This window comes from Canis lupus, chromosome 26 (genome assembly GCF_048164855.1).
Source record: "Canis lupus baileyi chromosome 26, mCanLup2.hap1, whole genome shotgun sequence".
NCBI classification, from domain to species: domain Eukaryota; kingdom Metazoa; phylum Chordata; class Mammalia; order Carnivora; family Canidae; genus Canis; species Canis lupus.
In genome coordinates, this window is record NC_132863.1 from 26017031 (window position 1) to 26030272 (window position 13242).

The 13242-nt window shown below is 45.0% G+C and overlaps 1 protein-coding gene across 3 annotated transcripts in view; it reads left to right on the plus strand.

Moving 5' to 3' along the window:
• Positions 1-12931, plus strand: part of ACSS2 (acyl-CoA synthetase short chain family member 2) — a 44577-nt gene extending 31646 nt beyond the window's left edge. For 2 of the 3 annotated variants that reach the window (XM_072800646.1, XM_072800648.1), the window contains exons 8-19: positions 776-814; positions 5457-5594; positions 6539-6709; positions 7015-7148; positions 7342-7474; positions 7556-7612; positions 7800-7880; positions 9009-9117; positions 10649-10717; positions 11056-11232; positions 11834-11908; positions 12054-12931. In XM_072800646.1, the coding sequence (XP_072656747.1) occupies positions 776-814; positions 5457-5594; positions 6539-6709; positions 7015-7148; positions 7342-7474; positions 7556-7612; positions 7800-7880; positions 9009-9117; positions 10649-10717; positions 11056-11232; positions 11834-11908; positions 12054-12181 (1311 nt within the window). In that variant the 3' untranslated portion in view covers positions 12182-12931. The remainder of the gene's footprint in view (positions 1-775; positions 815-5456; positions 5595-6538; positions 6710-7014; positions 7149-7341; positions 7475-7555; positions 7613-7799; positions 7881-9008; positions 9118-10648; positions 10718-11055; positions 11233-11833; positions 11909-12053) is intronic. The other variant, XM_072800647.1, reaches the window with a different exon arrangement.
• The last annotated feature ends 311 nt before the right edge of the window (positions 12932-13242 follow it).

A 13242-nucleotide genomic window follows, 5' to 3' on the forward strand; every position in this document is an offset into this window, starting at 1 on the left:
ATCATAATGTTGAGAGCATCTGGGAGCAATCCTAGGAATGCCTCCTCTGGCAGGGCTGGTAGGGAGCTGGGGGACTTTGACCTCGAGTGTCAATAGGGAGCCCCTCATCCTTGGGAACCTAGCATGAGAGATTGTAAGGGGACTCTATGCTGATTGGGGTATCCTGATGGGCACAGGGGACCCTCAGGGCTTGGGCTTGGGTTAGAAATGGGCTGACTTAATCAACTATCTTCAATTTTAAAAAAAGTAAGGAAAAAGAAAGGAAGGAAGAAAGGGAGGGAGGGAGGGGATGATTTGGGTGACTATGTGTACTGGTATCTGTCTTGGAATGGGCTACTTTTGTGGTCCCCCCCCCCCGCCCCCCGCCATGGAAGGACCAGGATTTGGCCCTCAAGATATAGCCCTTATTAGCTTTGGATCCAGCACTTTTAGTGAAAATGGTGGAAAAGCCCAAAGGTCTGAGGGCCATGAAGGATGAAAGCTCCAGGGTCCAGAAGGAAAAGGGTTCCTGAGATTCTGTGACTTGAGGGGGCCCCAAGTGGTCACAGGGCTAGAGAGACTGTAGTCTAGCCTAGGGAGATTAGAGATTCCAGTGAGCATTAGGGGTTCTAAGTGTATAGAGATTGGGAACAAGATCAAGAAAATGTAGGCTAGGAGGACCAGTAAGAGGGGAGCCTACAGAAAAGGCAGCAGAGACTTGGGACACACTGACCCTTCCCTCTTACTACCCTATAATCAGACCCTGCTCACCACCCTTTCAATGGGCTCTTAACAGGGTAAGCTGAAAGAGAAACCCAAGCGCATCTGGCCCCAGGTATCCACCTCTGCACTGCCTTGGGTACTGCTTCTCTGCGTGCTTGTCTGTGTTTCCATCTGCTCTTTGCCTGTTTTCCCCATTGAGGTGGCTGCCAGACCTAACCCCTTTCTTTCTGCCCCTGGGTCCTTTGCTATCTAAGTTACTCTGAAGGGTCATGAAACAAAATGCCTGTTGCTATCTCTCTGAACTGGCATAGAGCATGAACCTCAGAGAGCTAGCAACAAGGCATCCCATTGCACTCTGCTGTTTAGGACCTTTGTGGGAGAGAGGACCAAGTAACTTGTCAGAAAGTTTTTACTGTGTACTTAGGTGGAGCAGAGCCCTAGAAGATAAGAGTAGAGTGAGTAGAGGAGGTACAGAACTTGACCTTGAGAATTCACCATCAAGTTGGGGACTTAGATATATATCACAAAGGAAAACCTCAATTTTATATAGGACAATAGAGAAGAAGATCCCTAAATACATTTATATATTACTTTGAGATTTATAAACAGCACATAAACTCTCTGATATAATTAAATGCTAGGTTGAATAAAAATTACTTTGTAGGTGGTTCTAAGATGTGAGATTCTTAAGTGGGGGCTCAAAGCAGATTAGAATAGAGAAAGGCTGGGCTTGGAGTCCAGAGACAGATTTTTAGCTGTATGTCCTTGAACAAGTCGCTTCTCCTCTCTGAGTTTCAGTTTCCTTATCAACAATGGAGAGATGATAATACATGCTTAAAAGAAAACTACTTCCTTTATTAAAACAGAACATAAAACCCATTATTCCTCTGATTTTTGCCATCCTCATAAGGGTGTCTTACTCTGAATCTTCTATGATTAACCTCTTCAGTAAATATTATCTTTTTTCTCTGTTCTCATAGCATGGTGGAGACAGATTTGATTCCCAAGGAACATTACTTTCCTTTTAAGTCAGGCAGAGACCTAAGATTACTCTTGAAAGATGTAACATAACAAACTCAGTGGTTAGAATATAGACTCTGGAGCCAGACTACTTGGGTTCAAATCCTAGCTTTTCAAATGCTACTGTAGAAGCTTGGACCAACTACTTAAGTTCTCTTGCCTCAGTTTCCCCATCTGTAGAAAAAGGATAATAACTGTACCTACCTGATAGGGTTTTGTCTATAAGGTATTTGGTACAAAGTAACTACCCTATTAATGTTAGCTTTTATTTCTTTTAACATAGCAGACAGCCTGGCATTTCTAAAAGGGAAACCAGAAAAGAAATAAACTCCCATAATTCTTTTTTTTAAAGATTTTATTTATCATTTATGAGAGAGACACACACACACACAGAGGCAGAGACACAGGGAGAGGGAGAAGCAGGCTCCACACGGGGAACCCGATGTGGGACTCAATCCTGGAACTCCAGGATCATGCCCTGAGCAGAAGGCAGACACTCAAATGCTGAGCCACCCAGGTGTCCCAAACTCCTATAGTTCTTTTTTTTTTTTTTTTAATTTTTATTTATTTATGATAGTCACACAGAGAGAGCGAGAGAGGCAGAGACACAGGCAGAGGGAGAAACAGGCTCCATGCACCGGGAGCCCGATGTGGGATTCGATCCCGGGTCTCCAGGATCGCGCCCTGGGCCAAAGGCAGGCGCCAAACCGCTGCGCCACCCAGGGATCCCACCAAACTCCTATAGTTCTTAATACTAGAAACCTTTAGCCACAGGCTCCTGGATTTTTGTTTCTTGGAGGTGAAAATAATCAGTTACCAAAAAACCCAAAGACCGTAGGAATAGGCTTACAAAGTCCAGGTTTATTGGTCTGATAATTGCAGTCAAAACTGCAGAAGTCTTGGGAGAGCTCCTCATCCCAACATCCTTAAGCATTCATCAAGGGAAGGCCTGGCACAATTTGGAGGTACTCTCCTCAATCATGTCACCTATGGGCTTCCTCATATTCCGATCTCACACCTGGCAGTTGCCCTCCCTGAGGATATCCTGTTCCAAGGACAAAGACCAACTCTATTCTTATTTCAGTAAATTAAATCTTCCTGGTTCAAAGCTGTGGGGCCCTCATAGACACACACCCAATTCATAACTAATGTTTGCACCATTAATTGAGCTCAACCTGCTTCCTGGTGCTAGTTATCAGTTCCACACCTGGGGTACTGGCCCTTCTCGCCCACATACCCACAAGGGAAATAGTTTTTTAAGATTACGAGAATACCCTTATTGCCACAGCATAACTATGCTTTGCCCTTATATGTACCTAGTGCCTTTTCTATGACAATTCAAATCAGTACTGAGGACCATTTCCCCAAAGCAATATTGATACTCTTTTTAAATACATTAAGGCCCTCAAGTAGATCATTTGGCAGGAAAAAAAGTATTGATGTGTCAATGTATGTATAGATCCGTATGTCTATTCTGCTAAAAAAAAAAAAAAAAAAAGTGTGTTTTAGTATTTTTTAGCTCTTGGGCAACCTCTTTCTCTTCTTTCTTTTTCTTCTTCTTTTTAATGGTGCCTTGGTCTGGACTTGTCATTCTTTTTTTCTTTTCTTTTTTTAAGATTTTTTTATTTATTTGAGAATGAGAGACGGGGAAAGAGAGAGCCTGTGAGTAGGAAGAGTAGCAAAGGGAGAGAATCTTGGAGCAGGCTCCATGCTGAGCCTGACGTGGGGCTCAATATTGATCCCATGACCCATGAGATCATGATCTGAGCCAAAACCAAGAGTCTGACCCTTAACTGACTTAGCCACCCAGGATCCCCTGGGTTTGTCATTCTTAATAATGTTTATGTGACAGACACTTCAAATTCTCTAAATTAAGGGGTAGATAGTACAGAAAGAAGAGAGTGATTGGAGTCATTTTATAATTTATCAAGGTATATGTTTAACACTTTGGGATTTCTTTTTTTGCAACCAAATATATACAGAATAATTTAGCATATAGCCATATAATGGGAATAGGGAGTAGGGTGTTTCTCTTACATTATCATGTCTACCTGCCAGCCAGGGCCATTGAACATACAAGAAACTAATGAATATGAAAGGGTTTTGTGATGGCTAAAGCAAACCCAAAACAGTTCCTATTTTCACACCCTTGAATTTATTTCCCAGAGGAGTTCAGTGGAACTGAACTCACTTCTATCCTCCTGACATCATTCTTTCCCACCCCACAGGACAATTCAAGTTATGATATTTACTATCTAATCCCTTTTCTTTTGATGTTCCCCAAATCCTGTGAGACCATTAAGGAAAGAATGACTATCCTCATTTTAAAAAGGACCAACTTGAGGTAAAGTGACTTGCCCATGGTCATATATAGCTAGGAAGTGGCCGAACTGGGACTGAGATCCAGTGCAATTTTTGGACAAGTTCAGGGAATCCCACCTTCCTTCAGTACAGAGTAGACTCTGAAAACTGGCTGTTCAAAGAGGTGATATAACTAGGAAGGTAACATAAAGACTCCTAACTCTGGGAAACGAACTAGGGGTGGTGGAAGGGGAGGAGGGCGGGGGGTGGGGGTGAATGGGTGACGGGCACTGAGGGGGGCACTTGACGGGATGAGCATTGGGTGCTATTCTGTATGTTGGCAAGTTGAACACCAATAAAAAATAAATTTATTATTAAAAAAAAACTAGGAAAGTAAAATAACTTCAAGGAGAGGTTAGAAAAATTTCAGGAGGACAGATCCAGAAGTAGTAATCAAAAATACTCTAGTATAGGAGGACATCCTTCTACCGGGAGAAGAAGTCATATTGGTCCTTTTCCACCAACTTAAAGTAGGTTTTCTGCTGAATGGAGCCTTAAGCAAATATCTCTATAGGAAACCTATTGGTTGCCAGTAGTGTGAAAGTGGGGGTAGAGCTGCAGGTAGGAACCTGCAGATGTGGATGAGGTCTAGACATTCAGGAAAAGGTGCTTGGATTAAAAGCTGTTGACTATTTTCAATACTAACAGGGCCAGGCGCCCGCTTCACCTGCAGGCTCTGACTAATTTTGCATTTCTGAATTGGGTGGTGTCCGCATCCCTGCTGATAAGCCACTAGCTTCCTAAGTACATATGTTTGTATGTAGGCCTGTGTGTGTGTATTCATTCATCCAACAAAAATTTACAGGGTGTGTATTAAGTGCCAGGCATTTTGCTAGGTGTTGGGGATAAAAAAAAAAAAAAAAAAAAAAGAAAAGAAAAGAAAAAGACAGCATGCACTGCACTCATAGAGGTCACTATCTAGTTGAGGAGACAGTAGTGAAGCAAACAACTAAATAACTGGAAATATGTGCTGTATGGGAAGGAAATATGGTACAGTGATCAAGAATAATAGCGGGGGGGGGGGGTTGGGAATCTACCAGATATTGTTCAGGGAAAGAAGCCCTCTACAAAGGTGACATTTAAGCTAAGAACTGAAGAATGATAAGGGACCAACCAAGGTGCCATCCTCATACTGACACTATGTAAGGGATGCTCTGGAGCAGGGTGTTAGCTGTTCTGAAGCTAACCCAAGAAGCCTGCTGTTCTGCTCCTGTTCTCTGTCACATTCCACCCTCACATTTCCCTCCCTCCTCCCAGCAACTCTACCTGACAGCACTTCCCCCAACCCCAGGTGTCAGGTAGGTGTGTCTCTGTTCCTCTCTTGAGCTGTTCACAGTTCTTTCCTGCCCATTCCTGTCTTCTTAACCCTGCAGATCTCCTGGAATCAAGGAGTTGATTTGTGGTGGCATGAACTCATGCAAGAGGCAGAGGATGAGTGTGAGCCTGAGTGGTGTGATGCAGAGGACCCACTCTTCATTCTGTACACCAGTGGCTCCACAGGGAAACCCAAGGCAAGTGTGTGTGTGTGTATACTGTGTTCTTAACCCTAAGAAGTGAATTTCTGAAAAAGCATATGATGATATGACTTTTACTTAATAATCCTGAGTTTCAAAACTGTCACATTACCTTTTCTAAATCAAATTAAGACATAAATCCTCAGCCACTAGATTGTGAGGCTCCAGGGTGAGACAATTCAGGTGGGGGCTTTCACACCCCAGAAAAGGAAAAAAGGATCAGTTCATATGTCTAACTTCAGTGTTCTTGCCCATGCCCACGTGGTTTGATTGAAGGAGAGCTGCACTGTGAACTCAAGGCCAGGGGTAGGCTAGGACCCTTCTTGGGGCCCTAGGCTAGAAGCTCTTAGAGTTCAGTTCCTTTCACAAGCCACACTACTAACATCTCATTCTTCCCAGGGCACAGTGTGGGGGCCAGAAACAAAACTCTGACTCCTGTATTGACTTAAAAGATATATCACCCTATCTTCCACTCACATCATCCCTAAATTCTTACTCTCTGTATGTTTGAGTATCTCTCAGTGAGGCTTTCGAAGCATATTTTTTGCCTCTCTTTCCAAGGGATGGGGTATTGGTAGACTAAGCAAAGAAGATTATTTTTTTTCTCACTCTCACTCTGTCAATGTGTAATTGACTATGTGTGCATAAATATACAACAAAGACACTCTTAGATGTGAATGCTCTAGAAGTGTTCATGTGTATAAGAGTGATTCAAGTAGCCCATCTTAGGGTGTGGATATGAATGATGACTGACTCTGCATGTATATGGTGTGTGAGATGGGAACATGGAGAAAATGGGTTAGAATAGAGATGCATACTATATGAAAGGGGTGCTGGCAGGGCCAGAATCTCAGGAGGATCTTCTTCTAGCTCTACCCAGCATACATTTGTTGGTCTGTGGAAATGAGCCCAAGGCCCACAAGGTTAAATTCTTCCTCCAGGGTGTGGTACACACTGTTGGGGGCTACATGCTCTATGTGGCTACGACCTTCAAGTACGTGTTTGACTTCCACGCGGAGGATGTATTCTGGTGCACAGCAGACATTGGCTGGATTACCGGCCATTCCTACGTCACCTATGGGCCACTGGCCAATGGTGCCACCAGTGTTTTGGTGAGAAGGGAGCTGGGACTCATGGCTACTTGGCCTAGTTAGGGGTGGACAAGATGATCCTAGGTGACAGTCTTCCAAGGCCACTTGATCTAGAGACAGGGGGCTTACACAATGACCTGTTCCCTGGGGAAAGAGGAGTTCTGAGGGGGTTGTATATACTGAGGAAGAAGGTCTCTTGGCTTATCTGTAAGGGAATGAAGACATGGCTATGTCCAAAAGGGCAAAATACTGAGCCTGAGGGTATGGTAAGGGAATTGAAGGACTGTTGGGAAGGACTGGGAATGATTAGCCTTCACTGGGGTCAGTTTGAGGGGATTCCCACATACCCGGATGTGAGCCGCCTATGGAACATCGTGGACAAGTACAAGGTGACCAAGTTCTACACAGCACCCACAGCTATCCGCCTGCTTATGAAGTTTGGAGATGAGCCTGTTACCAGGTGAGACCCCCTCCCAGTTGCTGCCCTATGGGTGTCCTTCAGAGCTAGGTGCTGGCCTTTGTGTACAGACTTTTCCATTCCATTGTTCCAACTCCTTGGTGTAGAATAGGGGAGGGGGCAGAAGAGCCTGGGCATGTCTTCCTGGTTCTCAGTGTCCTCAGAGCCTTTCTTCCTCCCCACTCCCCTGCCCAAGGCATAGCCGGGCATCCTTACAGGTGCTAGGCACAGTGGGTGAACCCATTAACCCTGAGGCCTGGCTGTGGTACCACCGAGTGGTGGGTGCTCAGCGCTGTTCCATCGTGGACACCTTCTGGCAGACAGAGACAGTGAGTAAAGGATTCAGAAGGCTGGGGCTCAGGGACAGTGTGGGAAGACTGACTCAAACCCCCAATCTCTGACTTCTACAGGGTGGCCATATGCTGACTCCCCTCCCTGGTGCCACACCAATGAAACCTGGTTCTGCTGTGAGTGAAGCTCCTTTGGCTGATCCTATGCTAGGCAGGAGTAGAGTCTCTGGCCTAGGTGGAGGGTGGGGGACTAGACTAATATATGTGTGAAGAACCTGGGGCTCTGGGGGTCCTTAAGAGAGGTAGAATTGAGTCACAGTTGCCTCATTCTTCTCCTTAAGTCCTGTTTCCTGTTTGCTTCTAGACCTTTCCATTCTTTGGTGTAGCTCCTGCAATTTTGAATGAGTCTGGGGAAGAGTTGGAAGGTGAAGCTGAAGGTTACCTGGTGAGGCTCTGACCCTTGGATGTCTTTGAGGAGTTGGGAGGAAAGAGTACAACAAGGGATGCTGTACTTTGCTTCAGAGTTTAGAACCTTATTTCCACTGGTAGGTGCTTATGGCTAAAGCTCCATGGTTGAGGGTTTATCCTCTGTGAAACCCTGGAGGAAATCCTTCTGGATACTTAGCCTGCTTGTCTGCCTTTTGGCCCACTTTGGCTCTTAAGGGCTCTGCTCAAAGATTCCTGATGATGCCTTTTTGGATCCAGAAGACTTAGTGCTAACTCTTCCTTTGACAAACATTCTAGTGTGAAAGGAGTCTTCATAACATAGTAGAAAATCATATAGGCTCCAGAGTCAGCCTGCTTGGATTTAAATCCTAGCTCCTCCTCTTCTGTGACCTCAGATAGGTTGCCTAACCCCGTTGAACCTAAGTTTCATTTGTAAAACAGGGTTATATAGTACCTGTATCTCAAGTTGCTGGATCAATTAAATTAGATAATCCGTGTGAAGGCAGAACCTAACAGTGTTTAACAAATGTTAGCTGTTATGATTTTTGTACTAGTACTTGTAGGAAGTACAGCCCCCGCCCTCCATCCCACTTTACTTTTACTAGGAGCAAGTTAGTAATAAGGACTTAAATCCAGGCTTTCTGACTCTTAGCCTAGAATTTCATCCATCTCATCAATCTACTGCCACAGGATGTTATTGAGTGGGGCAATAATTACTTATTCATTTTTATTTGATTTTTTTCATTTGTATCACACTGGACTTGGTTTCCTGAGGAGACTCAAATTTACTAAATGCTTATCACTAACAGAACATTGTACTAGACAACTTCCACATACCATTAATTCAGTCCTCACAAGTAACTTTGAGAGGTTGAGATTATTTTCTCTGATTTACAGAAGAGTATCTGAAGCTTAGAAAGGTAAAGTTACTAACCTGAAGTCACACAGTTAGTAAGTGGCAGAGCTGGGATTCTTAGCCTGGATTGTCTATCTCCAAAGCCTGTACTTTGTCCTACTTCTCAGGAAGGGCATTCAGGCCATTTATCCTCAGGTTGGGCAAAACTGTGATTGTCTTCCAGTTTGACAGTGTAGCAGATATGACCACTGTGCCTCTCTCACTCCCTAGGTGTTCAAGCAGCCCTGGCCTGGAATCATGCGCACAGTCTATGGGAACCATGAACGCTTTGAGGCGACCTATTTTAAGAAGTTCCCTGGTTACTATGTGACAGGAGATGGTGAGCCCTGGCTATCTCCCCTTCCCATATCTCCCATCTCGACATGTACTTTCCCTTTCCATTTTTAGGAAGAATTGGTTAGGGGTGAAGAAAAACAGAGGAACATATTCTATGTGTCAGTGACTAATATCCAGGTAGAGATTTAAAGAAGACTATAAGAACAGGAATGAGTGTTGCATGGAGGGTCTCAGCATGGTACCACCTGATATATGAGGATGGTTCTTGCTTCCATTGTTCCTGTGCTAAAAGAAATGGGCATGTAGCAGTGTGAATTACTGTCATATGGATCCTGATGTCTAGAACCTATATTTGCCCATGACTCTATCCACCAGTCCATTCAGCCACAGCTATTTATTGAGCACCTACTATGTCTGGCACAGATCTAAACTCAAGGGATAGTGCCATGAATAAGGTAAGCATGGGGCTTATATTCTGGTAGGGGAGACAGACAATAGATTCAGCAAATGAGTAAATAAGCTTACCTTAGTGACAAATGCTATTAAGAAAAATACACAGGGTAACAGTATAAAGAATGTCTGCAGGAATGGCCACCATACGTGGGATGGTGAGAGGCGGCTTTTTGGAAGTGATATTTGACCAGAGCCCTCCAGGGTGAGGAGGGGAGGCATGGGAAAATCTGGAGTAAGAGTGAGTATTCTGTACAGAGACACCAGCTTGAAATATCTGAGGAACAGACTGAAGCCTGTGTGGCTGACATGTAGTGAACAAAGGGAAGAATGTTACGTGAAGTTGGAGAGGTAGATAATGTGGGGCCTTGTGGGCCATGATAAGGACTTTGGATTTTATCCAGTGTACAGTGGGGGAGACCTTTTGGGCCTGTAAGCAGAGAAGTGATAAGAACAAATTTATTGTTTGGAAAATAACTTCGATTTACGGAGAATAGACTTTAGGTGAGTATATTAGTTATCTATTACCAATGGAAAAAATTACCCCCAAACTTGGCAGCTTAAAACAACAAATTAAAATTCCTGAGGATCAGGACTTTGTGAGTGGCTTTGCCAGTAGTTCTCATTTAGAGTCTCTCATGGGCTTCATTGAAGCTGCTGGTTGGGGCTGCAGTCATTTGAAGGTTTGACTGAGCCTGGAGGCCATACTTCAAGCTCACTCGTGTGGCTGTTGGCAGGACACCTCAATTCTTCACCATGTGGGCCTTTTCATAGGGCTACTCATGACATATGGCAGCTGACTTCCCCCAGAGCAACTCATCTGAGAGAATAACCATGGTATCTTTTCTATAGTGTAATCTCAGAAATGACATACCGTCACTTCTGCCAAATTCTGTTGATCACACAGACTAACCCTAGTACAATGAGAAAGAGAACTACACAGGAGTCTGCATATCAGAAAGTGGAAATCAGCATAGCTATCTTGGAGCCTGGCTACTACGGGGGCAAGTGTAGAAGCAGGAAGACTTATTAGGGGGCTATTAGTGGGTGTAGCAGTTTGGTAACGTGGATCATATATCCTACTGTGGGATATTTATTATATTGTGCATTTCTTCTCTTTCCAGGCTGCCGGCGGGACCAGGATGGCTATTACTGGATCACTGGCAGGATTGATGACATGCTGAATGTATCAGGTGAGGGCCAGGGACCATTTTCCCTTCTTATCAGCATCCTCTCTCAGCAAAGTCCCAGCCAAAGCCTTCCAAGACAGCCAGGATGTCGTCTGGCCAAACCATGCTTGGAGTGTGGCATTAGGTTCTGGGTACAGGTTTTGGAAGAAGAGTGATAAACACTGGAATGTGCCTAGAGGAGGCGAACGGGGAGGGTGGGACAACTGAAGCAGGTCGTGTGAGGCATAAATGAAGGGGCTTCCCCACTTGACCAGCCTAGGACTGCCCTATAGGCTTAGATGGAACAGGGGCTGGGGTAGAAGTTGGGCTCTCTCTGATGGCGCTTCCTTTCCCTTGATAAGGACATCTGCTGAGCACAGCAGAGGTGGAATCAGCACTTGTGGAACATGAGGCTATTGCAGAGGCAGCTGTGGTCGGCCACCCTCATCCTGTGAAGGGCGAATGCCTCTACTGCTTTGTCACCCTGTGCGATGGCTACACCTTCAGCCCCACCCTCACCGAGGAGCTCAAGAAGCAGAGTGAGGAGCCTCCTTAAGCAGGGACTATAGGGTCTGTCCTCATGGCCCAGTTACCACAGCAAGTTGTTGGGGAGAAGCAAGAGCAAGCTGCAAACTACAAACAGATCCCAGGGGACCATAGGGGCTTAATGTCCTCTTGCCACTCAGTCTCCACTAGTCTCTCTACTAGGATACTAATGGCTGACATTTATAGAATTCTCTGTGCCACCACTGGGCTAAGTGCTTTAAATGCATTAATTCATTTAATCCCTATAATCATGCTGTGAAATAGATCCTATTGTTACTCTCATCCTAAAGATGAAGAAATTAAGGTTCAGAGAAGTTAAATCCCTTGCCCAAGGCCACACTGGTAGTAAAGTGGGATTTAAACTCTAGCAGGCTGATACTTAGAGTTTGAGTTCCATGAAAATAGATGAAGATAAAATGAGATAGTAAAAGACAATGTGTTAAAAAGAGAGAAAGACAGGCAGTGACTCTAAGAATGACTCTGTGGTCAGGGACTTGAAAGGGAAATAGATGGGAAACAAAGCCATCTCTACCTTGGTTTTTGGGAGCCTGGTTAAGGGTACTGAAGAAATGCTTAATGATTTGTTGGTTACAGTTAGAGAAAAGATTGGCCCCATTGCCACTCCGGATTATATCCAGAATGCACCTGGCTTGCCTAAAACCCGCTCAGGTATGTTCTCAGAGGCCTCAAGGGATTGGGTTTGGGATTGGGCAAGGCCTACTGGTGGTGTAGTGTGTGTGGATGGAAGCCTTTTTGGCAGGGCTGGAGTGGGTCAGTGTTATTACCAGGTAACCAGAAGGCTGTGGTCCCCCAGGGAAAATCATGAGGCGGGTGCTTCGGAAGATTGCTCAGAATGACCACGACCTGGGGGACACATCTACTGTGGCTGACCCAACTGTCATCTGCCAGCTCTTCAACCATCGCTGCCTGACCATCCAGTAAACAAGACCTTACCCTTTACCCAGGCTTCCCCTGCTTGGCTTTCCAAAGTTTTGTCCACTCTCCCTGCCCCTATCCAGGAGTGCTGAGGGCCAGTGCTGACCCATGCCACCCTTGACCAGCTGTCTGGGACCGAGGACCAGCTTTGCTCTTGGGTGGAGGCGACTTCCTGTGGCTGCCAGATAGATGAGATGTGGCACAGGTTAGCCTCAGGTTGCTGTGCCCCTAGACTATAGGAGCCCTTGGAGCCCAGAACAGGAACTTGAAGGCCACATCCCTTACCCAAATTAAGTATGCAGAGGGCAAGTGAAGGTTGACTGAAACAGGGAGGCAGCTTTGTAATCTATGTCAGCTCTCTCAGGAAGCACCAGTATTTATCTTGGGTATACATTTGCCCTTAGAAACTCCTGTTTGTGAGTCTCAAAACAACTGATTATTATTTTTTTGAATACTTTGCTGCTGCTTTTCTGGATCTGAATTCCCTTTTGTGCCAGATGGCAGTGCTTGTCTGCCCACTTGCTTCAGGGGATATACAGACAGGTTATTTCTAGAGGGTTTTCAGATTACCTGCTTCTTTGCTGGAGTAAATGTTTTGTTCCAAGGCCAGAAGAGCTTATCTTCCTTGTCCTCTGTTCCCACCCTTCCATGAACAATCATGCCCATAAGAGACACTCTCAGATGAAACTCTTCTTTTCTTGCCATAGTCATGCTCAGGCTCTGTGGTTGTAGGAATAAAGTCTGTGACTTTAAGAAGGCGGTGACTTATTTTCTTAAGTATCTTACAGACTATATGCTTACTAGTTGCTCTGATTTGTGTGGGGGATGGGGAGGCGAGTGGTTTTTCTCAGGAATACACCAATATCCTTCCAGAACTTTTGGTTTGGGCAGATCTAGGCAGGGTTTCACTCATAGGCACTTTGGCAAGCTCCTGAATTAAGCAGGAAAGCAACCGAAGCCAGTTCACCCGTGATGTCTCATCATGGTTGCATTGTTTCCTATGATCCTGTGGGAGCATTAGTGAGTCACTAAGGACTGGAACTTCAGGGTTCTATCCTAGGGTCTGG